The following is a 16,697-nucleotide window of genomic DNA, read 5'->3' on the forward strand; positions in this document are numbered from 1 at the left end:
CCTACCACCCACCCTCATTCCCTCTGCCCACCTCCCCTACCCGCCACCACACCCCCCACCACCTTAGGATATTTCACACTCCTTTGAGAGAAAAATTCCAATTCCCCCAAAAATTTTAAGCTGTAAAGCAGTCACAGTGGCGTAACATTCTGCTTTCGCTGATGTATACCGCCTTGGTGTGAGAGTCTCAAGCAAGTCTCGCCCTTATGTGGGAGAGACACAAGGGATGAGACTCTTTGTTATCCGGATATAAGTATCGTAAAGAAGCAATAGTCTCCTTTCACTCGCAGGAAGTTTTCACTTTGGGAGATTTTTGAAGTGAGGAGTTTCAGAATTATTTCCTGCAATGGAACGCGCTATCGTGCATGGTGATATTGGCGTTTGGTTAAATGGGCCCCATTTCTCTTGGGCCCCAGTTCTATTGGGCCCCATTTCTATTGGGGCCCCATTTCTATTTGGGCTCCATTTCTCTTGGGCCTCATTTCTCTTGGGCCCAAGTCCTAAAGATTATATTAGGTAAGGTTAGGTTAGGTTAGGTTAGTTAGGAATGATTTCACCCACTTCTTCCTAACATTACAAATGGAATCCATTTTTTTTTACGAAATTTTAAATTATTCATTTTTGTATTTTCACCAATTCAGAAACAACAGTTCAGGTACAGCTAAAAATACAAGTACAGTCAAACAAGTTTCAAAATGATGACGACACCCAAACATTATTCAGGATCAACTGGTATCAAAACATCACATCTCTTTGTCAACACAATAAAAGCAAGTATTAGTTTCATCGTGCTGTTAGTCTATACTTTTATATATGTTATTATTATTATTATTGTGTTGCTGTTATGTTTGTTATTGTTGTTGGATAATGAGAGTTAGAAATATTTTACTTTTTATTATTTTCTTCGTTACATGGCTGAAAGTTTTTATTTGTTTGTTTTTTATTATTATTATTATTATATAACTTAAGATTAGTGAGAAATCAAGTGTTGGTTTTCCTTTTAGTCTTTATATATCGACAGATGGCGCCGTGCTCTACCTCGGTGCTGTGGTGTGGCCGCTGTCCCTCCTGACACACACCGGTTGTAACACCACAGGTAGAGCCTTTGACGTCACACTATACATAAATATAACACTTTGGAATAAACTTAATCTGTTGGAACTTAAAAATAAATACAAGAAAACAACAACTGCTTATATATAATACTGAACACAACTCTGTACAAAACACTTGATATGTGTACACCTCCCCTCCCTACCCTCCCTCCCTCTCTCTCCCACTCCCTCCCTCCCTCTCACACTCCCTCCCTCTCACTCCTTCTCTCTAGTCCCGCTGAAGCAACACACACACATAGTACTGTATTATGTGGTGTTGGTGAGTCCTGTTTTTTTCTTCACAACAGTGTAAGTTAACACATTGAAACTCGCCCTCATTACTCTGTACGGAAGAAGCTTACACCGTATCCTCCAGAGACCTGACACAAAAGGACTTGCTCCATTATATAAAGTTTGGGGACGAAAAAAAAATTGCAGTGTTCTCCAGTCTGTAAAAGATGCTCTAGGAAGCAGAGAGAGAGAGAGAGAGAGAGAGTAACACGTTCTTTTGGGACTCCCTCGCTCCACCCACTTCGACAACAACAACAATCAAAAGAAAATCGCTCTTTGAGGAACCACCTTTACATTTTCAACTCACTATTAGACGTCAACTGAAGACCAGAACATTCACAAAGGAAAACTAAACTAAAAAAGAAATCGTGTTTTAGAACCAAGAACGACAAATTCATTGACATTACACAAGTCTATTATAGCCTATCGAAAGACCTACCCATAATGCCTGTAATTAGAGGGTTTAAACAACAACAGGTTAAAGTGAGCATAAACTACAGAGGAATGTTGAAGAATCATAAGAGTAGAAGGCATCAAGTCACTACTAGAAGGCATCAAGTCACGACTAGAAGGCATCAAGTCACGACTAGAAGGCATCAAGTCACTACTAGAAGGCATCAACCCACTACTAGAAGGCATCAAGTCACTGCTGAAAATATAATGAATAAATGATCTCAGTTTAAAGACGGAAAACTTTAGCACCAACACTGAATGACTGTCAATATTTACAAGTGAAGATGATGCCATAGTGAGGGGGGGGAGGCGAGGCGAGGGAAGGGGAGGCGAGGGGAGGGGAGGCGAGGCAGCCGGTACTCATTATAACCTCAGGACGGCAGGTATCTCTCTCAACCCAGAGAAGATGGTCAGGTGTTGCGGTGAAAAGTTCCAGCTTAGCATCTACGAAGTTTCAGCGTTTAGTCTCTAGAGGAACTTCTAAGAGAACGTCAGCTGTTTATACACGATGACTGGTACGTGTTTATGGGTGTCAGCTCGGATGGGTCTTATCTATGATGATTAAGGCTCATCAGAGGTTAGGGCCATTAGGAGTGAGATCCAGTCATTGGTTATAGTTTAGCTGAGGTTTGGTTAACTTAACTTAGGCTAGGTGAGGTGAACGGGTTCCGAGAGAAACACCGGTAACTCTGGTTAGGTTAAGGTCTCTTTGGACTTGAACACATTTGACAAGTTTCCAATTCCATGTCTATCCACAGGACCTTAACGCCAATGAAAAAAAGTATTTCGTGTCATAATAACAGAGACTTCATGTCCACCATCACTCTATCTTGTAGTGGATCTGGATGTAGCAGGAACAGGTATTATGAAACTGTGTTATTAACGGGTTTAAGAATGTCAGTCAGTCCTTGTGAATTCATAGGATCGTTGTTGATTTGTTTTGTTTTCACTAGAGCAGATGAAGCAGATGACGGCGTTGTGAGGTCCTTGTATGTCCAGGGAAATTGTATGTTAGCCCAGTATAGACGGCGGCGTTGAAGGAGGCGCCGTAGACCGGATTATGAGGACTTGTACATCACCCAGTAGACGGCGTTGAAGGCGATGAAGCCAGCGGGGTAGAGGACTCGGAAGCATCGGTCCAACCAGAGGGCAGCCATGCTGATCTGAGAACCTCCTCGCTCCTCCGTCAGATCAGGCTGTGAGGGAGAGAAGTCAGTGGTGAGTTATAGTCACTGTTGATGTTGTTTGTCAGAGGGCTAGCGTGCACACACACACACACATACACACACGCACACACACACACTCACGCACACACATATACATACACACACACGCACACATATACTCACACACACACACACACACGCACACACATACATACTCTTAAGAGTGGCGGTCAAAAAGTTTTGCAATCTGGGTATATAATAAAAAGACAGAACCACATCCATATTTTATTCTTAACCAAAGTCTCTCTTAACTATAATACTCTTACCCTCACTCGTCCTTCAAACTCACTCTGCTGGCTCCTCCTCCTTCAGCGCCTCATTAACCTGAAAGCGGCGGCATCGGAGGCTTGACTTCAGGTTTTGACCATAAGAGCACAAGAATGGAAGAAACTGCAGTGGGCCTCTTGGCCCATACTGGGCAGTCCCATTTACTCCCAACCCCTATTGCTCATATCTCCAACCAACCTATGTTTGAAGCTATCCAGCGTATTCGAGTTAATGATGATATTTGGTGACTTGTTCCACTCATCCACTACTTTATTTCCAAACCAATGTTTACCTATCTCGCGCCTAAATCTGAATTTGTCTAATTTAAAACCATTGCTACGAGTTCGCTCCTGGTTGGATAGTTTGAGTACCTTTGTAATGTCCCCTTTGTTTAGCCCTGCCTTCCATTTATACACCTCGATCATATCGCCCTTCATTCTACGTCTCTCGAGGGAGTGCAAATTAAGATGCTTTAACCTGTCTCTGTACTCAAGGTTCCTAATACCCGGGATTAGTCTTGTCATTCTCCTCTAAGTTCTTTCTACGGATTCTATATCCATTCTGTAATAGGGTGACCAGAATTGAACTGCATAATTCAAGTGAGGTCTCACAAGCGCAAGATATAGTTTTAGGATGACCTCGCTAGTTTTGTAACTAACACTCCTTTGTATGAACCCAAGTACTTTATTAGCCTTGTTTCGAGCAAATACGCAGTGTTTACTTGGCTTAAGATTCCGACTTATCATTACTCCTAAATCTTTCTCGCAGTTGGATTTCTCAATAACATCGGTGTTCATCTGGTATCTGGTTTCGCTGTTTACGTCTCCTATACTGAGTACTTTACATTTGTCCACATTAAATTTCATCTGCCATTTTTCAGACCATTCGAAAAATTGGTTTAGATCTTTTTGTAGTTTTGCGGAGTCCTCGTCAGATTTAATTACTGTACACGCCCTATTTTAGTGTCATCACCAAATTTACTTATGTTGCTATCTACGCCGATATCTATGTCGTTTGTGTATATAATAAATAATAATGGTCCAAGTACTGAGCCTTGGGGAACTCCACGAGTCTAGGTTTATCCATGTTTCGGTGAATGCTATCGATTTTTTTCAGTACATATCAACGCCCTGATTTCATCCATTTTGTTTCTCATGCTTCTACTGTTTGTGTAGCAGACATTTAAGTTAGTCGTGTTCTGAGCCCTCTCTTTGTCGCGTTTAGGTTTTAACTCCCTGCCTAATTTAATTTTGTCATCTTTCCTAGCACTATTTCCCTGTAACCTTTCACTTTGCTTACCCGCTCCCACTGCAGTCTCCTCCACCCCCGTGCTCATTTGTTCTCCTAGCAGTTTAAAGACTTCAACATTTTTTGAGCTACCCTCTCGAGAGAGCCAGCCAGGGTTGCCAACCCATCCCTAGACAGATGCACCCCATCCCTAGCATAAAGGTCCCTTCTACAGTAAAAGTTTTCCCAGTTGTCAATGAATGGGACTGATATTGACTTGCAATATCTTTCAAGACGGCCGTTGGCACCAACTGCCCTTGACAACCATTCATTGCCAACTCTCCTTCTAGGCAGGACACCACATATGACAGGGATCCCTCCCTTCGACCTAATACGTCCTATAGCTTTCTTGAACTTATCAAGAAGCTCCTCACTCCTACACCGGCCAATATCACACCGGCCTCCTACTACACTGAGGCAGATAATGGGTTTGTTCCCATTACCAGACAAGATATTGTCCATCCTGTCAACTATATCCCCCACTCCAGCTCCTGGCAAACACACCCTCATCCTATTTTTATTTTTACCACAAAAAGCTCTGTCCAGGTACTGTACCTGGGAATCACCATCAATTAAGGTTTTCGTACCTTCCTTGTCAGCCTTGTCCCTGACTATGTTAACGTCCAATTCGTCTATCAAAGGACTGAAAGAGTTGGTACACTTAGCTGTTGTTGTCGTATCCTCGGTGGGTTTTTTCACCACCAGTTTGGTCGTCCCTCTCCTCAAAACCTTCCATTCGCCTGTGTTTTCGTCAAACACGGGCTTTCCTTGTCTCGTTTCTTCCTTCATCCTCGCTATCACTTCCTTTAATTTCAAGATTTCTTCCTTGGCCCTCTCTAACTCGGGCCTCAGAAGGGCACAGCCCTGTTCACAAGTAGCACTAGCCATTACTGACACTTAATCCCCGGGAGTTAACCTGAAAGCGGCGGCGTCGGAGGCTTGACTTCAGGTTTTGAAGCAGGTGCTTGCTACCTGGAGTCAGAATAGGGCAGTAAAGAGAGTAGTCAAGCTGTTCAAACCCACAGTCGTGAAGAGACATTTATGTGGCACAAAAGGTGTGGACCAACACAACGTCGAGAAGCAGCAGCAGCAATACACCGCCAGTCGACCATCCTCATTGGTTCTCTCGGATGACGTCACTCAGTGTTTGCATTAGGCCAACGTAATATTATGCGTCCGGCACAATAGTACAACAAAAGAGTCCCTTTGGTATCCCCAGATCGGAGACTTCGGGTGTTTCCAGTGCATGGATTTCAACTTTGACTCGGAGTCCTAATGAATCCAGGTCTCATCTCCCAATAACTGTCGGGAGAGAAAAATGGCTGGACCGGCTTTATACAGTTCAAGGAGCTCAAGACCTGAAGCCGTCCTTTGGTGTCGAACCCGAACGACGAGGTTTCAGGAAACCATCTTGCAGAAGCCTTAGACATTGCTTTGATACTGTACGTCGGTCACACATAACCTCTCGACTCTGTCTACAGTTGCCTCGACGATGGCATCTGAAGGCCGTCCTGACTGAGCGTCATCCTCACGCTTGAACTTCTTGGTCTACCTCATGGCAGTGTATGAGGGGCATCTGTGCCACACTCCCACCAGACGTCCAGGAATTTTCTTTAGTATTTTACCACACTCCGATGTTCAATTTTACCCAAGTTTGTAATTTTCTCACTCGTCATTCATCAATCTCTTACTCAGAAACAATAAATTGTATCATATTACTCAAACTAGCTGAAACAAACACCCAAGTATTAAATTTGATGTTACCAAACTCTCTGAACCTGACATTGTTTTACCCCTGAATTGCAAAACTTTTTTACCGCCTCTCGTATTACTACCTTGTAGCCACGGACCTCAAGAGCGAAGGAGGTGTGTGGAGAGGCGGAGTGGCGACCCTTGGCGTGGAAGTGAGACAGCACGTCCATCATCACAGTCTCCACCGTCGCCACGAAGATGAAAGTGAGACACGTGCCGGTGAACACCTCGATGGCCTGCCGGGGAGGAACATGTCATTACCTGGTACTGCATCATTATAGTACAGTAATTTATAAATGTAAACAGAAAGACAGACAAAGAGGCCAAGTAACAGAGGAACAATGCCGCTATCCAGCCTAAGGGAGGGGGGGGGGTAATAGAAGAAGTCCCAGAAAAGTTGGACTGCGAATACTGTTGCCATCCAAGGGAGACAAAGCGACTTATTGAATCATCCACCTGAGTAGTGTGGGTGAGCAGCTGTAACTTTGTGACAGGTGTAGCCATAGATGCAGGCTCCTGAACTCACTATAAAGTCTTCTAATTCTTCACTCTGGCGCTACTTCACTCAAACGATATCAATAATTCCCCCACCTAGACCAGACAGCTGTTAACATGAAGAATCAGTCCATCAACTAACACTGTTTTCCAATAAAGATTTATACCATTAGTGTGAATGACTTAACACAGAGTAGCGTAAACAATCATCGCCCAAGAGCTGCGTCAGTGCTGCCAGAAACACTCCCGGACAACAAGACTCCACACAACTATGCCAAACTTGCCCACTGCATCTCACGGACGCGGCGAGGCAGACGGTGGTGCTGTTATTGTGTGTTTCATTATCTTGGCGCCCAGACCACTGATGGTGTAGGTTCCTGGTCACAGTTCTACTCAGGTTGATGATCTCAGCAGCAGCATCTGATGAACGTAATTGTTCTACGGGGTCAGGCTTTAACCCCTTGATGACGACACTATCCCAGAGTAAAGTGAGATAGCCTTGTGACTAATATATGCTAAACCATTGAATACAATTATTTAACCCCATTGAGTATGATGACTTAACCCCTTGAGTATGATGACTTAATCCCTTGAGTATGATGACTTAAAGCTATCCGCACGTCGCTGTACTCAATAAACAGTGGAAACCTTACCATGGTGGCGGAGGCTGGCGGCACCTTGTTGTAAGTACTCTCGTGTATGACGGCGGCAGTCATCAGCGACATCATACACAGCATGACCCGAGCGCTGGTGGCTGTAACAAGAGCGTGGGTGAGGCTACTGGTGTGTCAGGGAGGAAGAGAGGACGGGAGAAGTGAAGGGAAGGAGTGGATGTGAGAAGGAGGGACAGAAGGCGAGAGGAAGAAAGTTGGAAAGAGAGGGATTGGGAGTGAGTTGGAAAGAGAGGGATTGGGAGCGAGTTGGAAAGAGAGGGATTGGGAGTGAGTTGGAAAGGGAGGAAGTGGGAGTAGGTTGGAAATGGATTGGAAAGGAAGGGAGTGAATAGGGGAGAGTGGGACGAAGGTTGGTGTTATCTTTTGTGAGAGGAAAAGAGAGAGAAATTTTAACATAATGGTGAACTGAACGTAAAGAGATAGAGATAGAGAGAGAGAGAGAGGAGAGATAGAGAGATAGAGAGAGAGAGAGAGAGAGAGAGAGACTTACCTCGGATATTGATGAAGAAGGAGAGGTAGGCAGTAGTGACAGTGGCTATCATGGGGATGACTGTGTGCTTCACCTGCCACCTGCTGTGTGACTCCAGCTCCATCTCGACCACTAGCTGCCACTTCACCTCTGTTGTGGGTCGGGATGGCATTAGTTACACTTCACCATGACACTTTTGTATACTAGTGTACCTTTGTATCTAGAATTACTGTATTCTATACTACTGTAATAGCCTGTAATATCACCTAAGCTATGAAGTAAGAGAAGAACTTAATTAGGTGATGAGAAATAATATTAAACATTGTCTGAGAGAATGTAAACACTGCCTACGAACCGTTAGCATGAAATAGTAAATATCGAAAGAATATTTATGATAGTCACCCCTGGAAAATGTTTCATATCCGCGTTTTCTTTATCACCTTAAATAGTATGTGTTATTATTGTAGAAACTATCACCATGGCAACTCTTGGTTAACTTTGTGGTGTTATTTGTACCATAAGCGAATATTTGGATCTTGGGTGCGGAGGTTAATAAGAGAGACATCACTCTTCATCACCCACATAACAGTTCTAAAATGCAACACAACGTTAGCGACACACAGCCATCACCAGGTCAGTGAGACAGATCACCACTCATGTGTCTCACCACCTGCAAGTTGACTGTGGGCGGGAGAGCTATTGTTACCTCCACCTACTGTGTCCCTATATCAGTACAGGCTCTGACCTCTCTCTCTCCTTGTTAGTGTGACGGCTGCACCTCGTGACCAGGAAGAGCTACACCCTGTTGACCTCTAGAGCCCGTTGTGTTTCTTCAGGTCAAAGGTCAAATTCACAACACAGACCAGGTCACCACAGGTATAATTAATTTACATATCTGTTTGAACTGTATATAACTATCTTACGTAGCTAGTTGACTCGTTCTATCTGTTAGTTAACTCGTTCTACCAGTTCGGGGTCTGAGGCGTGGTGAAGAACATTTGTTTGAAGGTTTACAGCCCCTCCCTAGAGCGCGGGTTAATTATGTAACACCTGTGACTTATTACCTGGCGACTCTGAGGAGAAATTTTTTCCCCTCAAAGTTTACCTAATAATCTGAGGTGCCTCGAGCCCTTCCCGGAATAATTAACACTTCCTTTAACATCACTTTAGTTTTCCTCACCTAACTGATCAACAGAGAACCAATTTACTTACGGTAGAGTCTTGGTGTAGTCTTGAGGCCATTATGAAATTTGTTGTCTTTTAGATAGTTAATAATGCAGTGTATCCATAGAAGAACTTTTACATGTATACATTATTTATATGTATTATCTTATGTATATATGCATGATGTATACTTTAAAGATAACCGTGTTATGAGAGTGTTAATACTTAGCACAAGGTGGTGTTAGGACTTTTTAACACCAACCATTAGAGTAGGTGTTAAAACTCCCTTAACACCTAACATTATAGCGGTGTTAGGTTTGTGCTAAGACTGAGGACTGTGTTAAGACTTTGGACTGTGTTAAGGCTATGGACTGTGTTAAGACCTAGTACTGTGTTAAGACCTAGGACTGTGTTAAGACCTAGTACTGTGTTAAGCCTATGGGCTGTGTTAAGACTATGGACCGTGTTAAGACTTTGGACTGTGTTAAGGCTTACTGTGGAAGAAATTAGCAGTCTTCTTCTCTGTCTTCACCTCACATAGTTCGTAGCCATGAGACATAATTACTTCACTATAGTCCACAGCTGCGTCACCATACCAATTGGGGTCCAACTCCGAGCTCTCATACCCCACTGTAAGGTCATCAGGAGGTCATCAATCATTAAAGGGTCATTAGACGGTCATTAAAGGGTTATCAGGGGTCATTAAGATGTCATCACAAGGTCATCGTCAGTCATTTTAGGAAGGTCACGAAAGGTCAAGGTCAGAAGGGATCACAAGCGGTCATAATGGGTCACAATGGGTAACAAACCGAAAATAATTACATTACTAAAACAATAAATTATTCTGACAAAAACAAAATGTAATCAAAATATAAATAATTAATACATAAATTATTCTTTTAATTACGAAAATAATTACGAGAGAATTATTGTCATGAAGAATTTTAGCTGAACACAGAAATAATTTGGTTATTGGTGATTTTACGTAAGAATCTGAATGACGTCAGACAACCACGTCATCTTTAACCTAATGTATTATTATTGAGGTGGAGTAACACGATACCAGCTGCTCTTGTATGATGGGAAAGAAGAAGGGGGAAGGGGAAGTCTTGTAGGGGAAGAAGGGGAGGCTTGGTGAGGGAAAGAAGAAGAGGGAGGAGGGCCTTGGTGGGGAAGGGGAGGTCTCGTAGGGGAAGAAGGGGGAGAGGGAGGAAGTCTTGTCGAGGAAGAAGGAGGAGGAGGAAAAGACAGAGGAGGACGGGGTCGATTTCCTAAGGAGGGAGGAGGAAGAGGTGTTGTAGAATAAGGAAAAGAAACAGGGGAGGTCTTGTGGACAGCAAAGGAGGAGGAGGAGATCATGTGGAAAGAAGATAAAGAAGACTTGCGGGAGGAGGAAGAGATATTGCAGTGGGAAGAAGGAAGAAGTCTTGCGGGGAGAATGAGGAGGAACAAGGAGAAAGAGGAGAAGAGAAGAAGAAGGTGAGGAGGAGGAAAGGGAAGAGGAAGAATAACAGTAGCTCTAATACTCACGGCTGTTGAGCCTTAGGAAGCAAGTGTGGGCTCCCAAGGGGTAACTGCTTAAGTCCATCAGGCAGGGGAAGGTGTAGTGTATCCTGGAAAAAAATGGGGAGAATATTTCGGGAAAGTTATGACATTTTAGGGATTATTTACATTTTGTAGGGAATATTTAGGGAAAGTTGTGATATTTTGGGGATTATTTACATTTTGTAGGGAATATTTAGGGAAAGTTATGACATTTTGGGGATTATTTACATTTTGTAGGGAATATTTAGGGAAAGTTGTGATATTTTGGGGATTATTTACATTTTGTAGGGAGTATTTACGGAAATTTGCGACATTTTAAGTACTTGTTACATATTTTGTGGGGTGATCTTGCATACCAGATGACTAATGCATTTAAGGTCACGAGACATACGCGAGGGGCAAGCAACGCCAGTAGAAGGAGGTGCTGGGGACTAACTTAACAAGGTAATTGACCAGATGGTTAATAGGCAGAGAGGCGCAGTTGGCTCGGCCGTAATAGGCAGCGTAGTTGTACCAATTACACTCAATCCCTTCCCTCTCTCACCTCCTGTAGCACCGTCAGGAGTACGTACATGTGATTGTAGTAGTATATAAAGTAGTACATGTGGCAGCAGTAGGAACTATAGACACAAACATCAAGGGCCTCTGTAAAGGAGCTATGTTAACACAAACATCAAGGGCCTCTGTAAAGCAACTCTGTAAACACAAACATCAAGGGCCTCTGTAAAGCAACTCTGTAAACACAAACATCAAGAGCCTCTGTAAAACAACTCTGTAAACACAAACATCAAGGGCCTCTGTAAAGCAACTCTGGGCTTTAAACATCAAGGGCCTCTGTAAAGGAGCTATGTTAACACAAACATCAAGGGCCTCTGTAAAGCAACTCTGTAAACACAAACATCAAGGGCCTCTGTAAAGCAACTCTGTAAACACAAACATCAAGAGCCTCTGTAAAACAACTCTGTAAACACAAACATCAAGGGCCTCTGTAAAGCAACTCTGTAAAGACAAACATTAAGGGACTCTATAAAAACCCTGTAAATTAGATAACCCAATTTGCTCCTGTTCAGGTAAACTACACTACCATCACTTCACAAAGTTTAGTGAAAATGGTTGGAACGTTGGCTAAGATATCACTAACTAGTAATGAAAAAGATATGTATATGGTAATGAGGTTCTTCATTTGCATACTTCGGCACTAAAAGTGTTGCAGCATTTGTTCAAGTAGAGTTACCATCCCTGTACCGCGTTGGAACAAAGGATAGGGCTGAATTTTTGTGTTATTGAACGTTGGAGCACACACACACACACAACTAACTGGGCAGCTACAAATTTCAATATAAACACGCTAAGCTTAGTGTAAGTTGTGTATTACGCTAGAACACTATCACACACACACAGTTTGGATTCACAAGCGCTCGCACGATGAATAATCCTGATAATGTATGATCTAACGATACACCTAACTGGTTTAACTGAGATAAAACACAACATCCACAATAACATCATAGATACACAGATTTCCTTAACCTTAACTACAAACCTCCATTTAACATCAGGGAACAGAATTAATGCACAGGGTGTTTGGGGAAATTTCTCTTCCTTATTTTCAACTCAAAACTGACACAGGATGAAGACATATTGTTAAGGTAGAGTCCGAGTGTCATTGTTGTGCTATATTTTGGGCGGGAGTTATTTTTATCACTATTTTAGAGCAAGTCTCAAGACGTTAAGTGCATTCTTACATCTTAAATTACCAGGAATATTCATCGCACGAACCTTTGTGTGTACAGATGAAGGCCCTGTTTCATAGTACATAGTTCGTACGGTCAGTTTGTTCCCTAACTTGAGCGGTTAGACATCAAACTAGACTTACTCGACTCATAAAGACAACTTGACAAAAAACTGTGACCAAAGACCCAAGGAAATTAAACTAAAGTTCTCGTGGTAGAAAATACGTTCTCTTAAATCCAACTAATGAGAAAAGACAGCCTGTGAATCATTAAGGACCTGGGTTTAATATTATGAAAACCAAGCAGCAGCGTCCATCCGGGTCATACCAATGTCGCAGCCAATTACGCCGCGTCTTGTGTCTGCGCACGTCAGCCCCCCCCCCTCCTCCTCACTATCCCCCTGGCCAACTCCAGTCGCACGGTGATAAAAGGGCACAAGTGAAGCTCATTCTTATTTTCTTTAACTCTCACTAACTCACATCATGATAATGTCACTTAGCTGCATTTTCTGCCGACTCATCACAACGCGGAGTTAACATCACGTTTCACCGCCAACATCTGTCCACTGTTTGTCTACCTTGTACTAGAAGACGTTCCCTAGTTATCCAAGACACTGAAACTCTTCTAGATGGTTGTAGTCTGTGGGTGTTAGACTCATCGAACAACTCATCCCGTCACCTCGCTCACCTCACTTCATCACCTCATTACTTCATTCAACTCACTCCATCACCCCGTCATCAAACCCCATCACCTCACCTCACCTCACTTACCTCTGGCTCCATGTCACGTGACCATCTCGCTGAATCCTGAGGAAGTCGCCGTGTGACTGGGCTCCCTGAGGCTTGATGTCGTACTCCGCCGTCAGGTCAGGCCGCCACACCTTGTCCCGGATTTCAGAACCGGATGTCGCTGTGGAGAGTATGGACATTAGAGTGGTATTTGTGGCCATGGAGGGGTGTTTTGTGGGCAGGGAGGGGTATTTGTGGCCAGGGAAGCGTATTGTGGCCAGGGAAGAGTATTCTGTGGCCAGGGAAGGGTATTTGAGGCCAGGGATGAGTGTTTGTAGCTAGGGAGGAATCCTTGTGGCCAGGGAGGGGCATTTGTGGCCAGAGAATAATTTTAGTAAGTTGTTTGCGGTCAAGGAGGGCCGCAGGGGAGGTAACACCTGTCGGGCTGTTGTTTGTAAAAGAGAAAAACTGCATATAATATTTTTTTGCAATAATTTCACCATATTCTATTTAAGAATATTTTTTTCCACAAATATCACCATATCACAGTAATTTTGCTCTAAACCTTATTTTTTTAAAGTGAATCTCATCATTAAAGTACCGTGTAGAACTGGTTTAGTATTTACTTATGATATAATTACCTTATTGTGAAGTTTACCTTGAAATTATGCGTTTTCTATTTAACTTAATCTTTAATGGGTAACTAAGGACTTCTCTTAACTAATATAAAACATATGTTTCTTTCTCTATATGTGTGTGCTTAAACGCAGAAATATGTTATCTAGTTAACAAACATCATGATGAAGCTTGTGAAATGATAAGAGATTCCCCACAACCACAAAAACTACTCGATTCTTCCCCCACAACCACAAAAAATAATCGATTTTTCCTCACAACCACAAAAATACTCGATTCTTCCCCCACAACCACAAAAAATATTCGTTTCTTCCTCCACAACCACAAAAACTATTCGATTCTTCCCCACAACCACAAAAAATACTCGATCCTTCCCCCACAACCACAAAAACTACTCGATTCTTCCTCCACAACCACAAAAAATACTCGATTCTTCCCCACAACCACAAAAACTACTCGATTCTTCCCCACAATCACAAAATCCTCTCTCATCTCACGACAGAAAATACACGAGTCTCACCAACACCCACAGAATATAAATGTTTGTTTTTTCCCTAAACAAACCACAGAGAACTGGCCCAGGTATTCCGCTCGAGGCGCTAATATGACCACAGGAGACGTAAAAACATTTTCTCTCGCCTCCCCTCAGTGATGAACACGACAGCGATGAGGGAGACGGAGGGAGACAATGAGAGAGACGGAGTAAGTGAGGCAACGAGAGAGATGAAGAATGAGGGAGAGACCATGAGAGAGACGGGGAGCGTGAGGAAGAAAGATGGAGAGAGTTAGGGAGAAAGGGAGAGACAATGAGAGAGAAGGGGAGAGTGGGGGAGAAAGAGTGAAGCAACGAGAGTGACGATGAGAGTGAAAGAGAGAGAGAGAGATAGTGAGAGACAGTGATATAAAAAGAGGAGAGAAAGGTTAGAGAGAAAAAGTGTGAGAGAGAGTAAGAATGAGATGAGTATGATATTCTTAGTGGTCGTTTGTGTAGAGTGGATAAGTTAAGAACACAAATTAGGTATGATGCGAACACCTGCCAAGACCCACAGCCAAACCTGACACCTAACCTAACCTTAGCTAATGTATCTTGTATCATTAAAAGTAATTCTTATTTCTCTGTCACTAATAAATCTCTAAACTTTAAGTGAAAAGAAAAAGAAAAATCTCTCTAATTTAATGAACGTTAAAGCGTGGCGGGCAAGACACCTAGGATGATCAAGCGTGGGGCCCAAACATACACATTTGAAGCTCTTGTGGTGATCCCTGACTTAACCTGACCCACTTCCCTCTGATCCGCTTCACAACACAACCCAAGTTAAGTGCCATTATCATATGAACATTAGCCCGGGTTGTGTATACAGATACTTAGCGTGTGGAAGCGTATTACTACTTTGGAAATGGCAGAATTATATGAAGTTTAGAAGTGTGTTTCAAGAGGAGAGGTCCAGAGCTGCTGGTTTTGGGGCGACGATCAGTGATGGAAGTACAGGTATAGGAACGCGGTATGGGGGAGGCTTACACTAGGGGCATGGGGAATATAATATACCATGGGTTATTAGGGGAGATGAGTATTATGTAAGGGTTGGGGGTTGGGGGTTGAGGAGGGAGAGTGGAGAGAGGAGAGGTGGATTAGGGAGGAGTGTTGAGAGGAAAGGTGGGGTGGGGAGGAGAGGAAGGAGGTGGGAGAGGAAGGATGGAGTGGGGAGAAGTGTTGAGAGGAAAGAGGGGTGGGGGAGGAGGTTGAGAGGAAAGGTGGGGTGGGGAGGAGGTTGAGAGGAAGGGGTGGGAGGAGTGTTGAGAGGAAGGGAGGGGTGAGAGAGAGGAAGGATGGAGTGGGGAGAAGTGTTGAGAGGAAAGGTGGGGTGGGGAGGAGTGTTGAGATAAGGGTAGGGGAGTGGAGGAGCACGGAGGTAGAGAAGCAGCTCTTCATCAACGCGTGAGAGGTTCCCACAAGTAACCTTGTTACACAGTCTCTTCAGGCCGGCGTCGTGTCCCTGTTGTTTTAGCTGTCTTGTTATGGAGGAACAGCGGCTCTTCACCTCCACCTGGGCGAGGTTAGTCGCACCTACATTTTACAAACTTTTGGTGCTCCAGTACACAGGAGGAGGAGAGTACGTGACGGTCTTAAAAGTCAGCGAGGAGAAGGGGGCGGCAAAACCCCTCATCGCCGCCCTGACCTGCCCAACTCTTCTTGTTCTATTCAGTTTTATCTCTCACCTTCCCTCCTCCACGGCTCTTGTGTCATTGCTCAACAGTCCATACAAGAGGCCAAGTACTTCACAAACGTTCCACCATTACGCAACCTGTATCTACCTTTCTGGGTCGGGGAGCAGAGAAGAGCAACAAGGGGGACACGCCCTCCATCCCCAAGGTCCTCGACGTGCAAGAGTCAAAAGACAAAAATTGTGTTGAGAGGTTGATGGTATTGAGGTGAGAAGAGGGTGGAAGGGGTGGTTCAGTAGCGTCAAGACCCGGCTATAAGTGTGAAAGAGACGTCTTAAAGACCACAAAACAGTGACGTACGTGAGCAACAAGAGGATGAAGCATCGCCTCGCGTGTAGAGGAACTTTACGTGTAAAGTCTTCCTCTTGTCTCTGAGTGTCTGGCGAGGGTGTGTGAGAGTGAAGGCTTTGAATATATTTGCTCATGTGTACGTACATACTGTATATATTTTGTCTGTGTATGTTTTTGAGCGTGTTCGTGTAAGTAAACATTTTGTGTGTGTGTAGGAGGGTGAATTTATGGTAAAATGCACACAACTGTACCTTAAAACTAGACACACATTCACAGCTGGGTGAACAAACGGCCCCTAAGACAGGAAACAAGCGCTGTGCCCACTCGCCCACCAACACAGACTCGTCCTGAGATCTACTGCCGTTTCCT

General features: G+C 43.7%; 1 protein-coding gene across 2 annotated transcripts in view; it reads right to left on the minus strand.

The window, feature by feature from the left end:
• Nucleotides 1-880: 880 nt before the first annotated feature.
• The window catches only part of LOC121868318 (gamma-aminobutyric acid receptor subunit alpha-2-like), a 33,749-nt gene continuing 17,932 nt past the window's right edge, over nucleotides 881-16,697 (minus strand). Inside the window, exons 5-11 of one of the 2 annotated variants that reach the window (XM_042368795.1) lie at nucleotides 13,221-13,359; nucleotides 10,703-10,785; nucleotides 9,668-9,802; nucleotides 8,030-8,158; nucleotides 7,519-7,619; nucleotides 6,454-6,606; nucleotides 881-3,034 (exon numbers count right to left, since the gene is read on the minus strand). In XM_042368795.1, the coding sequence (XP_042224729.1) occupies nucleotides 2,897-3,034; nucleotides 6,454-6,606; nucleotides 7,519-7,619; nucleotides 8,030-8,158; nucleotides 9,668-9,802; nucleotides 10,703-10,785; nucleotides 13,221-13,359 (878 nt within the window). In that variant the 3' untranslated portion in view covers nucleotides 881-2,896. The remainder of the gene's footprint in view (nucleotides 3,035-6,453; nucleotides 6,607-7,518; nucleotides 7,620-8,029; nucleotides 8,159-9,667; nucleotides 9,803-10,702; nucleotides 10,786-13,220; nucleotides 13,360-16,697) is intronic. The other variant, XM_042368796.1, reaches the window with a different exon arrangement.

The sequence above is a fragment of the Homarus americanus genome, unplaced genomic scaffold (assembly GCF_018991925.1).
Source record: "Homarus americanus isolate GMGI-L3 unplaced genomic scaffold, GMGI_Hamer_2.0 scaffold19318, whole genome shotgun sequence".
NCBI classification, from domain to species: Eukaryota; Metazoa; Arthropoda; class Malacostraca; order Decapoda; family Nephropidae; genus Homarus; species Homarus americanus.